Here is a 20,605-nt window from a genome sequence, read left to right as displayed (position 1 = left end):
CCTAAATAGAACCACAGTCTTAAATCAAAAACTTGCAATGTAAAATATTCATGTGCACACATAATCTTTATCCATTTTCCAAAGCAGATATTCACATCTTCTATTTTTGCATAGCGTCTCCACCCTCTGAGGTTTAGTCTAATCTTGTTTGGTGTGGATTGATTGCTCCAAAATATTCATTTCATTTCTAAAGGATCTATAAACTCATATTTATCTGAAAGAGTGACTAAAACATGCTAATTACCTTGATCTTTGGATTCATTTTTGAGGCAGGTTGAGGATGAGGAGACACGGAGAGAAGAGAGAGAAGCCGTTTCCTAGTGAGGAGATATTTTGTGCATGTTTTAGCAGCAATGTTTTCCTCCCCTCTCAGCATGTTTTCATCAAAACCCAAATGAATATCTTCAGTTTTTTTCTCTGTGTAATTTAATTAGATACTAAGTGATGGCAAGTGGAATTATCAACAATGTTACATCAGCAACCTTTTTATCCTATTTGCATCAAGCTTTTTCTGTTTTTTTCTCTTGTAACAATGACCCACAGATGTCCAGGTTCCTCCTTACAGCTTGCACTCCCCTCAGAGGGGACAGGCAGTGTGGCAGGAGGAGGAAGCTGAAGCTGCTCATAAATTGCTTTGAAAAAAAAAAGAAAAAAAAAGGGGGGGAGAGCTGGAGACGGAGCAGATGCAATGGCAGGAAAGGCTCCCCCCCTGTCTCTTTTGTTGTGTCGGTACAGATAAAAACCTGATAAACCCTTGCACCGTCACCAGAACCACCTCATTGTGAGTCTCATCCTTAGTCTGGATCAGATGCAGAGCTGGTTGTCAGACAGGCTAGCAGCAGCGGGCTAGCAGGGGGGCTGCAAAGCTCTGTGGCAGCAAGGAGAGGAGGTTAAAAAAAAAAAAAAGGGAGGAGAGAGGAGGAGGAGGGGCTGTAGTGAGCTGGTGGGCTTCCTCTGCCTCACAGACACATTTTATTGACTTGCTAATTGGATCAGGTGCTCGAAGAAGAGGATGCGGTGAATGAGAGGAGCTGCTCCCCGGAGGAAGGATACTGGACCAAGGAGGCATTGAAATCTGGCTACTTCATCATCTCTTCCCCCCCCCCCCCCCAAAAAAAAGAAAAAAATCTGGAGACATAACAACAGATGTTTTTTCCTGCATCTTTCAGTGACCCTCGCACCGTTCATACATAATTTTATGCATGACATTGTCGAATGGAGGCTCCAGCTGCTAGACGCTTCGTGACATGTGAATGATTTCCATTCCAGTGTATTTTTGCAACCTGTTCTCGTTCACCCGATTTCTCCACCTCTTGGACTCATCATCTGGAGGCTCCCTCAGCCTTGTTGGATATGAATGGTAATCTGATGGTGAGATATTCCTCACCACAAGCCAAATGTACAAGGGACTGTGTGATGGATATCCTTTTGGAAAAATGAAGGTACGATATGAGCTGAAGCAAAGACGCACAGTGGAGTTAAGTGGGATTAATCTGCCAATGTTCATTGTAGTCCTTGTCAAAAGATGGATCAAGCTAATGTATTGGCTGTTGCATAATTCCAGCCTGACATCAACACAGAAAAAACAAGAAATGTCTGCTGATGTTGAGCCGTGTGTCTGCTTGTTAAATTAAAACAGAATAAACGATTTTTAAAAGGATAGCTGAGAGAGGGAGGGGACGATTATGAATGAAGCCGTGATAAAGAGTAGTAGTAGCAATGTGCATTGAGGAGGAATAATGTAGGCATTAAAACATTGGTCTAGACTTGCTCCATCACTGGGTCAGCATTTTGAATATATTCTTGACATTTGCAACCCAAAACATCTCACTTTTATCATTGACTCTTCATGTTTTTGTTAAAAAAAAAAAAAAAGAACGCTGCGATTCTTGACAAGCTTTGAGGCCTGATCTGAGACACAATCAGCTAAATGAGGTTCGATTGGACGTCTGTGATTGATATTTTGTCTCCTCTTCTCCAGTCTTCGGTCCATGTTGTTATGACTGAGGCGTGCAGATCTGGCTAGAGTAAGACAGTGGCTGCCACCGTGCTGAAGTCTGCTGGCCCAATGAGCAAGGAAAGCAACCCGCAGAAACGCACCACCTATCTCATCTCCCTCACTCTGGTGAAGGTTGAGGCTGTGCCAGACGATGTAGCTGAGAACCAGAAGGAGGCTCTTACAGGGGGGGAAGGGAGCCCTGAGAAGGAGGAGGAGCAGGAGGTGAAGCATGTCCCTGAAAAAGAAGAAGGATCTGTGTGTACACAAGGGGAGGAAAAAGACCCCAAACTGGTGGAGGAAGAAGCATTGGAACAGGTACAGGTTAAGTATGGTAGCCCCATTGAAAGCTGGGGAAAGCCTGAGAGGAGGGAAACTCGTGGGCAACAAAAGGATGTATCAGTTGGGAAGAGCAAAGACACTTTTTATGTGCACCCACCTGTTAGGCAGATGGTCAAAGTGTATGGAGGAACTACCTCTGAGGGAACCTTTCGCAGGGAGGGTCCTCGCTCGGACGCCATGCGCCCAAAGACAGAGATCTATCGGGAGCCCCCCATGTTGTATCTAAAGGGGGAAAATGGAGCAGACCTGAACAGTCGCTCACGTTGCAGCCTCCCTTTCTCTGTTCAGCAGCCGGTCAGCCAGCGAGCTGAAGTCCTCATGCGGTCACATACAGGAGCAGGTGGGAACTCTGGTGGCTGGAGGGACCTCAGAGATGCTAACACGAGCCTCTATCATTCTGCTAAGACTCTGGATCGAAGAGATAACCGTTATGGGGACCAGTCCCCAATCGTGCCAGGTACAACTCTGGGTCCCTACAGGGCGTCTTGGGCAGACAGTGACGGCAGGGGCACACTGATTCGCCCAGGAGCACCCATGAGCGGGGGGTTTTCTGGGATCATGACCAGGGATAGCCCTCAGGCGGAGAGATTTAAGACAGTTTCTGTTTCCTTCCCTGCACCTCCTGTCACCGACACATCCAGGCCTCAGAGAAAAGGTACAAGTCGTACTTTGGATAACAGCGACCTACATTCCCCCTCTGACGACCTGAGGAGGGGGAAGGAGGCGCAGGGAGGAACCATCCAGAGAGCTCCACCTCGAGACAGGAAGATGCTCAAGTTCATCAGTGGCATTTTCACCAAAAGTGCAGCTGCACCGCCCAGTGTCAACGCTGCACCGCCCCTCTATCCAGCTGTGGAGAGAGGCTCGAGTGAGGAGGAAGGTAAGTCCTCCTCATAACCTGAAAACATGTGGTGTTGCCATATTTTCAACATGTCTGCCTCATAATTTCATACATCTGTTAGTTAGAGACCCACAGTGCTGGACTGAATTAAACAACATAAACAGGAAAACAGCAATCAAGAAAGCAGATTGTCTCATGAACTGACAGATCAACATTCACACAACTCTGTGGAATAGATAGAAAACTACCCTGAGATATTTCTGAAAAACTGTCACTTCTAGTGTTTCCCTTTACAGGCTAGCAATTAAACAACTACAACTACTATCTTGTTTTACTGTGATACTATTGTTATTATCATTATGATTACTGTCTAGAGTTGTTTGGAACTAAAGCAATGTCTTGCTTACACTTAATATCCCAGTATGGCCCTAATGCTCGTCAAATTCATTGCATTGTATTGTGCAGTAGATGACACAGTTGTTATACTTAACCATCAAGCAAAGATTCATTGGGGGTGATTATTTAGATGTAAAGTTGATCTAAATTTGGCTAAAGTTAAACCTAGAAATAAAGCTAAAAATAGGCTGATATAGTTGGAGATAGTAGGATGTCTATTTCTGAGCCAATTCCTGGCTTTGGAAGAATTGCACTTATAAACATGAAAGCATGTTAATTTAAAACCTTTCATGAAAAGCACCAGTGTACAAGAGGCTGGTTGACAGTGCAGGTGATGATCAAGCAGCTTGACTGTAGCATGTCTGAATACAGGTCTAAGATTGTTTGAAATAGTTGAAACAATTCTGTTGTCTTATCCCCGACCTGAGATTTAATCAAATATAGATATTTAAATTCTTTTTTAATATTTGTAGAGTCAGTCTAACATCAAGGTTCCAGAACAACAAAACTAGCACAAGAAAAACAAAATTAAATCTACATACTGTATGATAGAGTAACAGAATTATAAACAATTGAAAGATTAGTCATATGTTACAAGTCTGGATTTTTTCCAGAATATGATCGATCATAATTCACTCCACTAAAGACTTGTTTTTGAGCATTGACTCAGTTGCATCGATGATCTCAAAACAATAGGAACGAATTTGCTGAAGATTTTGTCAGATGACGGAAAACAGATTCATTAATTATTATCATCCATTCATCATTCAGTTATTACTTAGGCAAAAGAAAACTTTGAAAGAGAGAATGTTTTTCAGCTTGTCTTTGGTGTCTGTGATTATTGGGGTGTTCAGAAAAGAACAGCTCTTTGAAAACATCATATTGCATTTCAGGGACTTGTCTTGGACATTTTTCCTTATCTGAGAATTTAAGGAACAAAAAAAAAAAATCAAATCAAATTCTCAGATTCATGATATAATAGATTATAAATACCATCCCCAACATAAGTGATAGATTTACAATTAAAATGCTGTTTAAGGTGTCTCAAGGTCAATTAGTTTTCTTTAAAAAAAATCTCACAGTCCTTCAAGAGATCTGAAGTGATGGTTAAGACCAAAATATCTCAAACCAACCTCAAACAAATGAAAATAAGATTCAAACCTTCTGGATGTTTCAGACAAAGTTTGAACAAAGAACAGTTTGTTCTTTTTTTAGCCCTGCTACTATATCATTGTGAAAGAGAATACTGTTCTTGCCAAAGTTTATATATATTGATGTCTAAGTAACGTACTCCCTTTATTTCAAATGCTGAAATTAAAACAGAAATTAGTACTGAAAACCCTTATTGACATATTGTCTCTTTGAAATAAAGCAAACTACTCAGCCATATCAATCTGTATTGATATCTAATAAAAATCCTCCTTAATGGAGACTATGGTAACAGAGAAGGTTCTGAATAATTTGTCAGTAGTAAGTGGGACATGAATAATTAAGGTTGGGGATACACAGAGCTGTGTTCATGGTGAAGAGAGCGGGGACATGTCACTTCCTGACCTGTGTATGGAGTTAATCAGCCTTCAAACAGAGCCCATTCATTTGTTAAAGCAATATTGTGAGTAAGTGTTTGCAAACAGCATAGTGAGTGTTTTTTGTAACACAAATATTAACACATAAATGATCATTTTTATGGTAAATATTCATCTGTATTATTAAAACACAGGGACATTATTCCAATCCATGTGTGACCAGTTGGACATCGTGTCTCTGTGCCGCTCACACTGGTTGCTGGACCCATGAGAGACCATTTATTGTATATTGTATAGAGACCCTGGCTAGAGGCTTCTAGAAAACTGAGTTGCCATGGCAACAGCAAGCAGTGAGAGATGCTATTTGGTCTGTGCGGTGACGCTGTTGATTGAGGGGAGTGAAGGGGCGTGGGGATTGCCCAACATGGGGATGAAGGGGATTTTTTAAAGTCAGAATCTGTGTCCCCAGAGAGACGGCCGACGTCTGTGTCTCCGCCCGAACGCAACGTGACCCAGCAACTTCAGAGTGTATCTGTGTGTGTGGGTGTGTGAATAAAAGTGTCTTTCTGATCGTGATTCCTGCACAGATTTTCATCTCTTCAACAGAATTATTGAGTGTTTTTGTGTGCACGAGTCCTCACTGACAGTCAGTATATCTGCAGGTGTGTGTATGTGTGCGTGTGTGTGGTGTCCTTTTGTGTGTGTGTGTGTGTGTGTGTGTGTGTGTGTGTGTGTGTGTGTGTGTGTGTGTGTGTGTGTGTGTGTGTGTGTGTGTGTGTGTGTGTGTGTGTGTGTGTGTGTGTGTGTGTGTGTGTGTGTGTGTGTGTGTGTGTGTGTGTGTGTGTGTCTGTCTGTTTACTGAATCTCAATTCGCAGAGGCCCCTCAGCTGCAATTCTACTGAGGTTAGGGCTAAGGCTCTCAAAACAGAATGTTAAGTGCAGCCTGGCAAAGATCTTCTCAGCGAGTCATTCAATAATCATTTGAATTTAAATTTTGCCTTTGATAGAGGAAATCTCATGTTTCAAGGTTTTTTTCATTTTTCACTTTTTGTATCTGTTTTATTCCAAGTTGTTTTAAAATACTGACCTCAAGCCCTAAAAGAGAGGAGACATTTGATGATAAAGCACTGGTCGAGTCTTTCTTTTTGGCTAAATATGAGATCATTTGGCTTCCAATTTACATTTACTGTAATATGTGGGGTTGAAATTCATAGCTGACCTCAGAATTTAATTTGTATGATGAGTTAGCTATGGTTGTTTTAGTGGAGTGAGTTTCACGCTGTGACTTCAGTAAAGAGAAGCATAAATACAGCTAACCCTGCAGTGTGCACTACATTCATCAGTGCTAAATCTGATAACGCTTTTTATACAGACTGTGTCTGTGTTGCACTTACCTTCACACTTAATATTAATATGTATGTATTTGTGTATCTGGGTGTAGTTGCATGTACATGTTTGTTTGTAAGTAGGCTACAAACATGCATGTGTGAGGTCTGTATTTTTTTTATTACTATCTTGTTCATTTGGACTCAACAACTTATGATTGTTTTGTTTGTGAAGCACATTTTGTTGCCTTGTTTGTGAAATGTGCTATTTAAATAATGTTTGACTCGACTTGACTGCTACAAAACAAACAAGCACAAAGCGAAAAGCCTTTGACACGGTAAACCACTGTGTCCTCCTGTCCAAACTTTCTAAGTATAATCTGTCCATGGAGACATTGCAATGGATACAATCATATCTCTCAAATCGGATGCAGTGTGTGAGGGTAAATAACGCATTGTCCTCACTGAAGCCCTGCACAACTGGGGTCCCACAAGGATCAATCCTGGGACCCTTGTTGTTCAGCATTTACATCAACGATCTTCCGGCTGTGTGCAAAGACATAGACATCATTATGTATGCAGATGATGCTGTCATCTTTGTACATGGGAAGGACATGGAGCAAGTAGCCACTAAATTGTCCTCAGCCATGGACAAAATAAGTAACTGGCTTAAATCTTCTTGCTTGACCTTAAATATTAAAAAAACAGTTGGAATGTATTTCACTAAGTCCAATAAAGCCAAAGATATGCCTAACATCTATATTAATGGACAAAAAATTAACATTGTGACAGAGATAAAATATCTAGGTGTCCATTTGGACCAAACTCTGAGCTTTAAAAAACACATTAAAAGAATGTGCAACTCCATTAAATATAATATCTCCACCTTTAGACACATTAGGAATAGCTTGACTACTGAAGCATCTTTCATGTATCTCAATGCCATGATCTCTTCACACATCACCTACTGTTTGTCCTGTTGGTCTCAGGCCAATGAGACCACAATCAAACAACTCAGATCTGTCTACAATCAGGCATTAAAGGTGCTTGATAGAAAAGCCCTTCGCCATCATCACTGCAATATTCTCAATAAATATAACGTATTAAGTTTTGACAATGTAATTCAATATACAAATCTAAGAACCGTTTTCAAAATTGTTAACAATACTGCTCCACCCTCAATGAAAGAATTCATAAAACTTTATTCTGAACAAACGACCCGAACATCCCGCTCCACCACTCGCAGAAACTGTGCCGTCCCAAAGAGGTCCTCTGTATTTGCACAGACAGCCTTTTCATTTAAATCTATTCAACAATGGAATCAACTTCCTGATAGTCTGAAGCTGTCTGTGGATCTTAATAACTTCTCTAGAAACCTAAAGAAACACCTTCTCAATAATCAGCTGTGTCAGCATCAGCGCACTTAAATTTTACGCGTGTAATTTTGTTGCTAAAGTTTTTTACTGTGTTAATATTAATTAACATAGTAAAAAACGTAAAACTTAAAATATTAATTAATTAACAGTTTTTAGGCTGTGATGGTTTTCTGGAAAAGAAACCATCTGATTAGTTTTAAATGACTACTGCTTTTAAATGACTACTGCATGTATTTGTTTTGTGCTACTGACAGTTATTTGTAATGTCATGTTTTAATCCTGTGTGCACCTGCCCGGGGACAGCAGATGGAAACTAGCATTCGCTAAATCTGGTACAAAGCATATTTTCGAAAGATTAATGTATTTTGTACATTGTCCCTGACAAATAAACTAATAAACTAAACTAAACTAGCAAATTACAGTACTGCAGTTAAGTAGATATATTTGGTCTTAATCTTCAACTATCTATCATTGTGTCACTTTGAGCATAATGTTGGTTTTCATTATTAAAACTCTGTCATCTTTTTGTCACTGACAAATGTAAGTCCTTATCACCAAAGACAAACACAGCTCTATTACTGAGGATTTTTACATTCAATAGGAATAGACTAGTGAGATATAAAATAAAAATATGTCGATATAATCATGTGCATTTGGGTTGTATAGGGAATTCCTTTACAGACAGATACAGCACATGTTTAAATGGAAGCGTTTGTCTGTAGTGATGTTTTATTTAAAGACTATACTCTTTGAGGAATGAGTCTTTCTAATCCCTGGAGATGCTGATGTCTGCCTCCGCCTACATATGATGTTGAGTCATTTGACTACATTTATTTTAGATAATTTCTGAAAAAGTAAATTCTATTATAGCCTATCAGAAATAAATTGCACATTAAAGTAACAAGAGAAAATCAAATGCATTGCAGATTTGACCTTTGTCTGATGTGATCAGACACTTTCAAAAGTCTTTCAGTCTCATTGTACCTTCTTGAGATCACAAAACCAAAAGAATTGTATATCCTCTTTTTATTTGACACTAAGGCCTACTATACCCTAACATCAAAGAAATCAGGATTGAAGAGATAACCGTTATGGGGACCAGTCCCCAATCTTCTTCATCTGCTTCGAAAACAGATCAACCATCTGAATACAGTAAAAAGCAGGAGTAGGCTACTGTTAGGCTAGTTAGCTTGACTAAATAAGAGTTTAAGCTATGCTCTTTGTTGTGAAGATGCCTACTAACATACACTCTAAACGTGAAATAATTTATAGTTTGATCACTAATTTGGATATGTCATGTTAAGACGAACAGTTTCTGGGTTGATAACGTTTGCTAACCACTTTTGTTTTCATTGCTAGCTGTCTATCTAAAAGTGAGATAAACATTTTGATGAGAGTTGTCTCTGTTTATATACTAAGGTTGCTTAGCTGTTTGTATCCTGTTTTTTTCTCCAATAGTTACTATACCAATATTCTAAATCTTTACTGTATATTCCTCCAGTTTGATGACTAAATCTCCTCTCCCCCTGTTGTGCTTTCAATAATCTTCCCTGCAGCTGTGTGCACAAGCAGTCAAGAATGGACCATGAGCCAAACGATACAAGAGCTTCACCTGGTGAGCATTAGGATAAATGTTTATTTCACAAACCTGCATGTGTGATTTCATGTTTGTTTTGGGTTTTTGAATGTGTGTGTGTGTGTGTGTGTGTGTGTGTGTGTGTGTGTGTGTGTGTGTGTGTCTCTCTCTCTCTGTATGCTTTTCAGGGTGTTTTGGGAGGTCTGTGCAGTGGGAAGTCTGCTCTGGTCCACAGACATTTAACAGGAAGTTACCTGCAGCTAGAGAACTCTGAGGGTTTGTTTCACACAATCTTACCTACAACCATTACATGTTGGGTTTTTTTTTATGATACACAACTGTCAATTCTCAAGACGGACATTTTTTTGTGCAAGCTAAGTATGGGAAGCTGTTTTGTAATACTGTGTGAACACAGGGATTCTGACAAATGTATGCTTTCTATTTCATAAGCAACTGAACACAATTGAAAGTAAAAACTTCAGGGAGAGTTTTTCACATTTAAAGTTCAAACAACATATTTGATAAAAACCAGTGTACTACTGTGTAAATCAATAGGTAATATTAGCATTCAGTAACTTCCATGTAACATTTGAGTTTGATCGTAATAGAGGAAACAAAAGGAAAGACGCAATATTATAGCCAAGATTTATAAATGCAGACATGGCTAACAATCAGAAATAATGGCGAGCTAATTGATTTAATTCTTGTATTTTCTGTTATCACTTAAATAACGGGCTCTACAGCCTATATGAAATATGTTGTTTCACATTGAAATATAGCCTGATGATGCTGTGGATTTAGCTAAATATGTGTTTCCAAATGTTCATCAACAGGAAGCTTTAAAAAACAGGTCACAGCAGACATTTCTTCTTTTCCTACCCTGGTGCAATTATTAACTTTAATACCGACTGCAAGATTATAAAGATAACAAAGATCCAGGTCATACCTTAAATGTTACACTGTAAATAACAATTCGTGTGGTACACTGTATACATACAGGGCGCCAGTACATCAAGGACGTCCTGGTAGATGGACAGAGCCACCTGTTGATTATTAGAGAAGAAACAGAACTCCCAGATGCTCAGGTTAGTTGAAATGTGAGATGTGGACAACTAATTATACTTCATTTTTAAATAAACTTAATTGTTACTTTTACCCATCTGCTTTGTCTTTTGATTGCTGCTCTCATCCTCTTCTGTACAGTTTGCAGCTTGGGTGGATGCAGTGATATTAGTCTTCAGTTTGGAAAACGAGTCCAGCTTCCAGGAAGTTTACAAAATATACCACCAGCTTGCCCTCCACCGACCTGTATCAGAGATAGCTTTCATAGTTGTTGGCACTCAGGGTAAGATTCGGGCACACAAAATGTACTTTGATTCAAATAATAGCAGAGGTAAACTTGTATTGTTTTGTGTATTTTCTAGATAAGATCAGCAGCACCAACCCCAGAGTAATCGACGATGCCAGGGCCCGACAGCTCTGCTCGGATGTTCGACGCTGCACATACTATGAAACCTGTGCCACATACGGCCTCAACGTGAACAGAGTCTTTACTGATGGTATGTGTCAGGATCTGTCTGTTGAAGTTTTAGGAATAACAAATAAGTGATATGTGCCTGCTAATGTTTGCTGTTTTTGTTCCACAGCTGCTCAGAAAATCATGGCAGCCAAGAAGCAAGCTGCTCTACTGGCTTCCTGTAAATCTCTCCCAAACTCTCCAAGCCACTCTGGAGGCTCCACCCCAGTGTCTGGTGTGTTTCCAGGACAGGTAAAACTGTTCCAAACTGTCTTAAAATGGTACTGAGCTGCACCACTTCATTTGTTGAATGTATTGTTTATTTCAGGGTTGCTGTCAGGCTATTTTCGAGAATACAGTTGGAACAAACTCAATTATCTCCCTTTTCTGCTCAATTATCGCTTCATCGCCCCCTCTCTCTCCGGCTCCTTCCTCTCGTCAGGCCAGTAACGGTGGTCAGAGCAGTGATTACTCCTCATCACTTCCCTCTACTCCTGTGATCAGCCATAAAGACATCAGCAAGGCAGCCAGAGGCGAAAGACAGGAAGGGGCCGTGCCTGGGTCAGTCCGAAGCACCACACGGAGACGCACGCCCAGATTTGCGGTACATACTGGTCAAGTTATCGATGTGAAGTAACTCAAGCAAACCTGTTTATGAACTCTTTTATTTTTTTATGCTTTTCCATTTTTATTTAAAACTCATAAAACGTCAAGTACTTGTCAGGATTATAGGCACTTAGAGACAAACTATGGTCTGATGTAAGAAACCCCAAAGTAGCACTATAGTATAAAATATTAATTCCTGGAACAGCTAACAAGGTTTTATAGAGAGCTGTGTGAAAAGACAGGCTGAACATAAAAGTAATGAACTTCTCTTTACAACTCGTTAACTAATTCGGTAGGCAAAACATCATTTTTCAATCCTCAGTCATTTTAATGGCTTTTTAATTAATTTGATTGTACCTAAATTATATCTTTTATTGAGAAAATTCGCAATTGTTTTCTGAATTGTCTAGGGTCGCAGAGGCAGTGACTCAAACAGGAGGAGTGCAGACTTTAAGGGTGATCTTGGCAGTGGACGCTGCATTCCCATCAAACAGGTAATATGCAGGTTTAAACATAATGTAGATACGAATATGATGTAGGATATAACCTTGTGCAGAGGACATCGCATCAGTAGACTCATGCAATCATATTTTAAAGGCAGTTACATCCATTGGAGAGAAAAAGTGTTTCCATCTCTCATTTTGGCCTGATGAAAAGGAGAGTGGCTGTTTTTTAACAGCCAGCAGTCATCATGCTGCTGAAATGTGCAAGAGGAACACTCAAATATATTCTCACACTTCAGTTTTATCATCTCCATCAGGGCATCTTGCTGAAGCGCAGTGGGAACTCGCTCAACAAAGAGTGGAAGAGGAAGTATGTGACGCTGTCCAACGATGGCATACTGTCCTATCACTCCAGTGTCAATGTGAGTCAGTGTGTTAGCACAGAGCTGTGGAGCAGGATGCTGCTGAAATCACCACTGATGGAGAGGTTGACTGTTACAGTGGATGTTTCTCTTGGCAGGACTACATGCTGAACACACCAGGAAAAGAGATGGACCTGCTGCGAGTAACAGTAAAGGTACCAGGAAAGAGACCGCCTCGTGCCGTACCCGCTGCACCCACTGGTGGCCTCCAGGTTGGGCTCAACGGACGGGTTAAAGATGTGCCAGGAACAGAGGGCCTCAGCCCAGGTCAAATAACCATCCTTTTAAGTGAAACGTGAAATGTGTATGCATAAAAATGACGCAAAATACAATCTGAGTAGTATTTCTTAACTTTAAGGGAAGGCAAAATACTATGGAGTGGAATTAAGCTGGTGAAGCATTTCTGCAGTTGATGCGCCGATTCTTTCATTCCAAGACTTAAAAAATCACAGAGGTCAAGTATCTGCACCAGAGAGGACAAAAAGTTGCAAGAAAAGCAACTCTCTGCAAGAGAACAAGTGTACCCTAAAGGATTTTACAAGTTATCCAAGAGCTTGTGAAAGTCTTTAGCACTTCTTCAGTCAGATTCTACATCTGTAGTTTTCTCTGGTGTTCATGCTGATTCTGATTTATTTTTTTTATATCAGTAACTCTGTTTTACTTTCTATGTTTATATTAATAACATTGCACTTTCTATTATCTCTTCAGTGCCTGTAAGTGCCAGCAGTCTCCTGCAGGTGGAGGAGATGGAAGGGCTGGGGGGTGCACTGTTTCTGAGGAGTAACAGAGGAGTGCAGCGATGCCCCTCTACACTGTCCAACCACGCTCAAAGTGTTGGTGAGGAAGGAACCTTTAGTAGTGCATTTATTGATCTGATAACTCATTAAGCAAAACTAAATTGGACTCTTCTTTTTGTTGTCAGACTCTGCAGTCGAGGGTGTCTCCAGCTCCTCCTCCACCAAAGACTTTGGCTCCTCCTCCCCAGTGACAGACAGAAAGAAGCACCGCAGAAAGAAGAGTATGAACATGAAAGGGGATGCAACACTAGGACAAGCTGACGGTAAACACTAAACCCCTCGATATTGTGTTTTTATTTTTAGCAGTAATACAGTAAAATCAACTTTCATTTAACAGTTTTTTTTTTAAAAGCTGCACTGTGTGTGATTCTGTAGTATATATTCACAACTGTATACACAAACTGTGCTCAGAGGAACATTTGGTCCCTGGAACACTGTTTGAATATAAAATGCTTTGTGAGAAGTTATGGTGGGGGTCAGCTACAGTGAAACCGTAACTGTCCCAGTACTTTTTTTTAAGTTCCAAACTGTGTTCCAGGGAAACATATTATTTAAAATATTATTAGTGTGAACAGTTGTTTCAAAATGTAATGCTTCTCTTGGACATTTTCTTTTCTTTTTTCATCTTCTCATACAGCAAAGCGCAAAATGTGGAAACTTAAAAGCCTTGGTAGCTTAAGAAATGTGAGCAAGACAGGTATGTTGATCTCTCACATTGCTTTCTTTTCAAATCTATCTGAGCCTCTTTTTCCGTGCTTTTTCAAAGGACACTTGACCTTGCCAAGATTTTGTTGAAAAACCTTTACATGAAAACTTTTCTTATTATAATCTTTCCACATATCTGTTTTTTTAACAACATGTTTATTAATTAAAGCTTCAAGGTCAAATTTATGGTTTTAATATAACTTATAAGCAACATGTACCGGCTTGTTTTAGTCAATCATTGGACTTTGATGTCATTCTGCTCTGATGCTTGCAAATGAAGACATTCATGTTAACAGAAGATTGCTGATATATTGCTGGGCAGAACATTTCTGCTACTGTTTGCTTTAAGAAAAATATGTTATTCAAGAGGGTGAATATGTGGAAAGAGTGTGGGTGGGTTGCATGTTCACGTCTTGTAGTTAAACCAGCAATCAGTGTGTTGAGTACTGTAACCTCTGTGCATGAGGCTCCTTCTCTACCAACTGTGCTAAAGCAGCCCCTCCTGACTGAACGTTTAAAGTTGACAGAATGTAATCTGATGCAAAAATAATTATTCACTTTTCTTCCTGTGTCAGAGGAGGATAACTTTGATTTCCTTGTGGTGTCGAGCACTGGCCAAACGTGGCACTTTGAAGCCCAGAGTGTGGAGGAGAGGGACTCTTGGGTCCAAGCCATCGAGAGCCAGATCCTGGCTAGCTTGCAGCTGTGTGAGAGCAGCAAAAACAAGGCAAGAATGAATAAAAAAACACACACTATTCTATAATGATAGATCATTATTCTATCCTTTGTTCTAAATGACTTGGTTTAATTATGTCTGTACTGGGTTTTTAATGCTAATTCATCATGCTTTAGCTGCTACTGTTGCCATAGAACGAGTACTAAGCATCAACACAATCTATTTGTATGAGAGAAAAGGAAAAGCAATAAGCATTGAATGAGTGTCTCACTAATACAATAAGGCCCCATAAGATTTTACATTGACTAGTCATTTGAGACAAAAGAGCCGTCCTTTTTTGAAAATATAATAAAGCCACCAAAAAAAACAGTGTGATTCTAATGCTTTACATATTATGTTTACTCAGATTCCCTCCAGAACTAAGAAGACGCAGATGATTCATATTTAGCATATTTATTTTCTGTAATCAAATCTGTATCTTCTAAGCTTATTCGCGGTGTGAAGCAATGGTGTCATTCCTTTATACAGCTATCATTTAACGGACCATTGACAAAACCTTATGAATATTATAATGAAGTGCTTACTCACTTCATCTCAAAGAACATGTTTTCTCTTTTTACCAAAGCACTAATAGAGCTGCGTGTTTGTGTGTTTACTTGCATCGAGGAGGGAAAGAGTCTCACGCCTGAGGTTATGTTGATGCAGATCAGGTGGTGTGGCACAATACAGGCTGAAACAACGTTTGTGTTTTCACCTGCTGATATCAGTTCTTCATGTATCGACAGAACACTTCTTTGGACTTTTGTGGGCAGAGAATCAGAGCAAAGAAAAAAAGCAATGCAGTGAGAATGTTTGTATCGTTCAGAGAACACTGTCTGCAGGATGAGCGTCAGAGATTGCTTGAGATATCAAGCAATATTTACTTCCACTTGTATATATGTGGATGTAACCAACTATGATCACTTGAAGGGAATTTGACTTATTTTATTATAGAAATAATTGGAAGAAAAATAGTATCAACTGGGCATAATTTACTGAAATTGGATTTTTAAATTTGAAGGGGAACATTAGCTTCCCTTGGTAGTACACCACTTCTCATCTCATTAGAAAACAGATCCTGCTGCTGCTTTAAAGAAGAGATGAGGACAGCTTATTAGACCAACCATCACCAAAAACCTGCCACATCTCCAGACTTATACTGTCCATGCTGTCTAATAATAGTCTGTGCTAGTTTCAGTTCATTGACTGGAATTACGTCAATTATCCCCAAAAATCATATTTTCAATTAATGTAATGGTTCTTAATGATAACTTTAATGACATGAGTTAATTGTTTGTCTACAGAGGCCAACAAATAATTGAAAGCTTTAAATGGTAATAATAATTATAGCCCTCTACCATAGCCTGTTCACTGGAATCATAATAATAGTAATCAATGAGAGCAGCTGGAAGCAATAATATCATAGTGTCTGCATTCTCTTGTTTTAACCGTGCACTCTGTGTGTGTGTTTTTTACAGGCTCGCAAAAACAGCCAGAGTGAAGCGGTGGTACTGCAGGCGATCCGCAATGCGAAGGGCAACAACTTCTGTGTTGACTGTGACGCTCCTAGTTAGTGACACACATACATCTCTTCTTTAGCTCTCTGTACATGTGCAGATAAGAGTCTGGCTTTTGGTTGATTATTCATCTCGTCTCGTTTGAAGCCTCTACATGTGTCATCACCACTCCTCCCACACACACTTCTTATATGCTCCTTGCTCTCTTTTTTTTCTTTCTGTGGTGTCCTAATATTATCACCCAGGTTTCATAAGAAAAGGAGATTTGGTTAGGTTGAGATGTTTTTCAAGGTATGGCCAGAAACGGAGTAGTAGAAATTCACGCATGAATTCTGACACATCACTAGTTTACTAACGGATGTCAGCTCATGCTTTGAGTATGGGCAGGGAGACAGGGAGGCATTATTGGTTTATAAAACTCGTACCTAGTGAATACATTGGTCCAAGTTTTTACAAGTTTAAAACTGCTTCAGATGATGTATTTTCTTCATTTCACAAACCAGACAAAACGCACACACACGTTTTACTCAATCTGAGTCATGTTGCATTGAAAACATTTGTTTCATTTCCATAACCTGAAAAATCTGCAAAGCCACTGTCCCTGTTCATCACAAGCCTAATCAGCCAATGAAACTCTTTGTCACACATCGAGCAATGAGCTGCGAAGACAAACATAAAGAGCCCTTGTTCTCAGACATAAGGTCAGCAAAATCAATGTCTTAGAAGTCTTTAAACCAAACAAAAAAAGTGCAGAATGTTCTTCAGATGTTGGCACCCTGTAAAGGTACAGAGTTTGAGACTGTCTGGGACATTGGCTACAGATTTAAAAGCTTTGCTTTAATGCAACGAATTGGAAATGTAAAATGCCTTAAAATATATACAAATTGTTCAAGTCTTTCAGCCATATGCACATAGGTCAGTCTCAAGGGAACCACAGCCTGATTGATTGTATTCTTCTCAAAGATCCTACATGGGCCAGTCTGAACCTGGGGGCTCTCATATGCATCGAGTGCTCAGGGATCCACAGAAACTTGGGGACTCACCTGTCACGTGTCCGCTCACTGGACCTCGATGATCTGCCACGAGAGCTCACGCTTGTTCTCAGCGTCATCGGCAACCACATGGTGAACAGTATATGGGAGGCACGCACACTAGGTCATCGTAAACCTGCACCTGATGCCACACGGTAAAGTGAAACAAATAGAAACAAGACTCGAGTTACAAATAAGCTGCAGCTGCTTTTTTTTTTTTTTTTTTAGCAAAACTTTAACATTTTCAGGAGAAAAAAGTTGTTTTTTGTCATGAAGAAAAACTACAGACTTAAATCTGCTTGACTGAATTTTCATCCCGTCTCTCTGCTTTCTCTCACTTGCTCAGTGAGGAGCGGGAGTCATGGATCAGAGCCAAATATGAGCAGAAACTCTTTGTGGCGTCGTTGCCTCCTCCCACTCCTGGCGAGGGCCCAGACATCACACTCTCCGGTCGTCTTCTGTTGGCAGTGATGGAGCACAACCTCCCCAAGCTGCTGCTCCTTTTGGCCCATTGCACTAAGGAGGACATGAACGCCCCCCTCAGCCTGGCCATCTCCGCCAGGTCGCTGATGGCGCTGCGACTGCCCGCCTCGGCTCTGCATGCAGCCTGTCAGCAGGGTGACGTGGTGATGACACAGCTGCTAGTTTGGGTGTGTTTTTTATTGTCTCTGATATAGAAATGATTAAAACTTCTTTTTTCCAAGGCTGGCTTCACTTCAACGAATAAATTGAAGTTAGGAGGAAAGATGATAGAGTAAAAGTGCAGCATAGACGAGGTGTGAAATTAATCCTTAGAATACAGTATCATGTTTATTAATGCCATTCCTGCAAATAATAAATGTACCCTTCAATAATGTCTTAGTTATTTCCTCAGGAGATGGTGACTCAGCACACGAATCAAGGTTGATCTATGTGTGAAAGGCTCTAAAGCTCACACTTTGTTGGGAGGATTTAAGAGTCCTATCAGATCAATATTTTTTCTAACATAGCGTGAAACTTCAAATTAAAGCTTTTATTTAATTCAGTCTGTGAAATGACCCTTCATCTGGGAAAGACGTCAATTGCCTTGAATTATTTTCAAACCAAACTCATACACAGCAAAGATTGGTAGGAGTATAATATTTTTTTAATGTAAATCTGAAAGAATAGTGACTTGTCTCGTGGTATATCGTTAAAAATGACATTTGAAATCACTGATTTGATCTTGCTTTGTAAGACAGCATCTGTGCCAACCGGCTGTACTGCTTTTTCCATTTCTATTTAATCTGCAAACTATTTCAACTATTAATGCAAACGGGGACTTGCTGAGACTTGCATGTATTATCATAACTTGCAGCAACACCAGGCTAGTAAAAGAGACTTGAAAATTAGGATGGGCTTTTATTTTAAGTTTTATGGTAGATTAAACCTTTTTAAAATGTTTAGAGATAATCAAATATGTGGTTTAAAATAATCTAGATTTAACCAGGTCATTTATGACAAAAAGAAGCAAAACAGACATCTTGCTATTTATGACATCCAAATCCCTAGAAGTATACATCATGTATCAACCCTCCACAATTGACAGAGTTTACAGCCTAAGGGTTACATTTATATTTTTAAAAACAAGCAGGATGAGACACCAAACGAGGCTTCCTATTTCAGAAACATTCACCATGTTGTCTCTCTTGCTTTATATATTTATTATTTCTGAATCCAAGCAGCAAACATTGTTTACCTCACAAATGATTTTACTTTTTTTAATGGTGGCCATTTCTCTTCCTGTTTGATTCCCTACTAGTTAAGTTTTGACATTTTTCAGTTTCTGTTGAACAATATCGGTGCCACAGAAATCTGATTCTCTTTTTTATTTTTCCTCAGTACGGCTGTGATGTTCGATACCGGGACGCTCAGGGGCAGACGGCGCTGGTTTATGCTCGCAGCGCCGGCAGTCAGGAGTGTGTCGACATCTTGCTGCAGCATGGATGCCCTAATGAACTCTCCCCCTCTGTCGCCTCATCAGTCAGCTTTGCAGCTGCTACAACATCCAGCTTCCCTGTTGCCATGACACCGAGCCTGACAGTTGCAACTACACTGAGGATCTCGCACAGGAGTGGCGGCACCAGCCTGAGCTACAGCACCACTAGAAGAGCAGTGTCGTAATGAGAATGCAGGGTGGTGAAGTGTGTGTGTGTGTGTGTGTGTGTGTGTCTGATTAAGTGTGTGTATCGCTGCTTGAGAATGATCGAACCAAAAAAATAATAGTTTTCCTGAATACACTTTCTATACAGAGACAAAGAGAAAAGGAACATTACATCCAGATGCCTCTGCATTCGGATTTAAAAGGAATGTATTGCACTGTATACCAGCTGGTATGATTTATATTTCATCATGCAGTCAGTAGTCTCCTCTCATTTAAGAACAGGACTTTGCTTTCGGCCTCAAACAGCATAGCTGAACAGCTCGGGGTCAGAAGAAAAGAACTGCAATAAGTTTACAAATTAAACTTTCGAGTCTGTCTCTATCTGCCTAAAACTTTGGACATAACCCCCCCCCACTGTCCACACTTCCTTATTCTACTGACAGTGAATGTCAGTTTAAAATTCAGAGTGCATATACTGTGTTAGGCTCAGCACAGCTGGTCGTTCAGTGCTTCAATAATGTTGTGTGTGTTGAAAAAAAACAAAAAAACTTTATAGTGGCTGAAAAAGAGGGTCTGTTTTAAAGATAATCAAAATAACTGTATAGAAATGCATTGATAAAATATAATTCAAAAAATGTAAAAGTGCTTAATTTTAAAGATTGTTATTGTTTGATTTGTACAGCTGTTTGTGTGTATAAAACTCAAAGAGTTACTCTTGAGCTGTGCAGCCTATCGGTTTCCTTTAATAACTGCCTGTTTAACTCTGACATCCAGGGGTGAGATTTCTCTGTTTGTTTCTGTGTGTGACATAAACACTGTACATGAGGCGTGCATTATGACTCCAGCAGCAGCAGCTCTTGATCAAGGCGAGTATACTAGATGTGCAATGCCATGATTTTGATTGAATGTATACAAAAACAGATGGTTTGAGCTCTTTATGTCAGATACTAATGTATTTTAGAGATATATTCTGGTTTGATGGATTGTTAGGGATTTTTTTGTACTAATTTTATCCCTCCTGTGACTAATTAAATAGTATGGTTAAAGAGATTCAAACTTGGCATAGGTTCTGAGCTATAAAACGGGGCCTTTATGAAAAAAGTCTTAAAAAACAACCTTCCTGCAGTAATGTATGTATTTTTGTGTTAATCTAATGATTCCACTGAGTGTACATGTCTGTGATGTAAGCATCTCTCTCCATTTGTATTTTTTTACTCATGCAATGATTCATAGAGCATTCATTATCAATACACTGAGGCTACTGTCCAAGCTGTGCCATTATATTCTGAGTGTTTTTCTCTTCCTGAACTCACGGCAGACCTTAGTTCAAAATGTGTTATTTTAACAACATGA

At 39.7% G+C, this 20,605-nt stretch overlaps 1 protein-coding gene across 2 annotated transcripts; it reads left to right on the top strand.

The window, feature by feature from the left end:
• Positions 1-654: 654 nt before the first annotated feature.
• Positions 655-19,656, top strand: LOC306822193 (arf-GAP with GTPase, ANK repeat and PH domain-containing protein 1-like). Of its 2 annotated transcripts, none has more exons than XM_079341027.1 (20): positions 655-1,442; positions 1,982-3,218; positions 9,359-9,417; positions 9,567-9,654; positions 10,378-10,463; positions 10,582-10,723; positions 10,803-10,937; positions 11,025-11,146; positions 11,337-11,498; positions 11,911-11,994; positions 12,261-12,365; positions 12,464-12,632; positions 13,074-13,202; positions 13,288-13,425; positions 13,800-13,859; positions 14,443-14,594; positions 16,061-16,151; positions 17,063-17,285; positions 17,477-17,780; positions 18,991-19,656. In XM_079341027.1, the coding sequence occupies exons 2-20, from the start codon at positions 2,069-2,071 to the stop codon at positions 19,270-19,272; spliced, it is 3,681 nt and encodes a 1,226-aa protein (XP_079197153.1). In that variant the 5' UTR covers positions 655-1,442; positions 1,982-2,068; the 3' UTR covers positions 19,273-19,656. The 2 variants fall into 2 exon arrangements, with proteins under 2 accessions (XP_079197153.1, XP_079197152.1); XM_079341026.1 differs by having other exon boundaries at positions 11,223-11,498.
• The last annotated feature ends 949 nt before the right edge of the window (positions 19,657-20,605 follow it).

The sequence above is a fragment of the Symphodus melops genome (genome assembly GCF_947650265.1).
Source record: "Symphodus melops genome assembly, chromosome: 4".
Lineage (NCBI taxonomy): Eukaryota > Metazoa > Chordata > Actinopteri > Labriformes > Labridae > Symphodus > Symphodus melops.
This window is presented reverse-complemented; position numbering and strand designations above follow the sequence as displayed.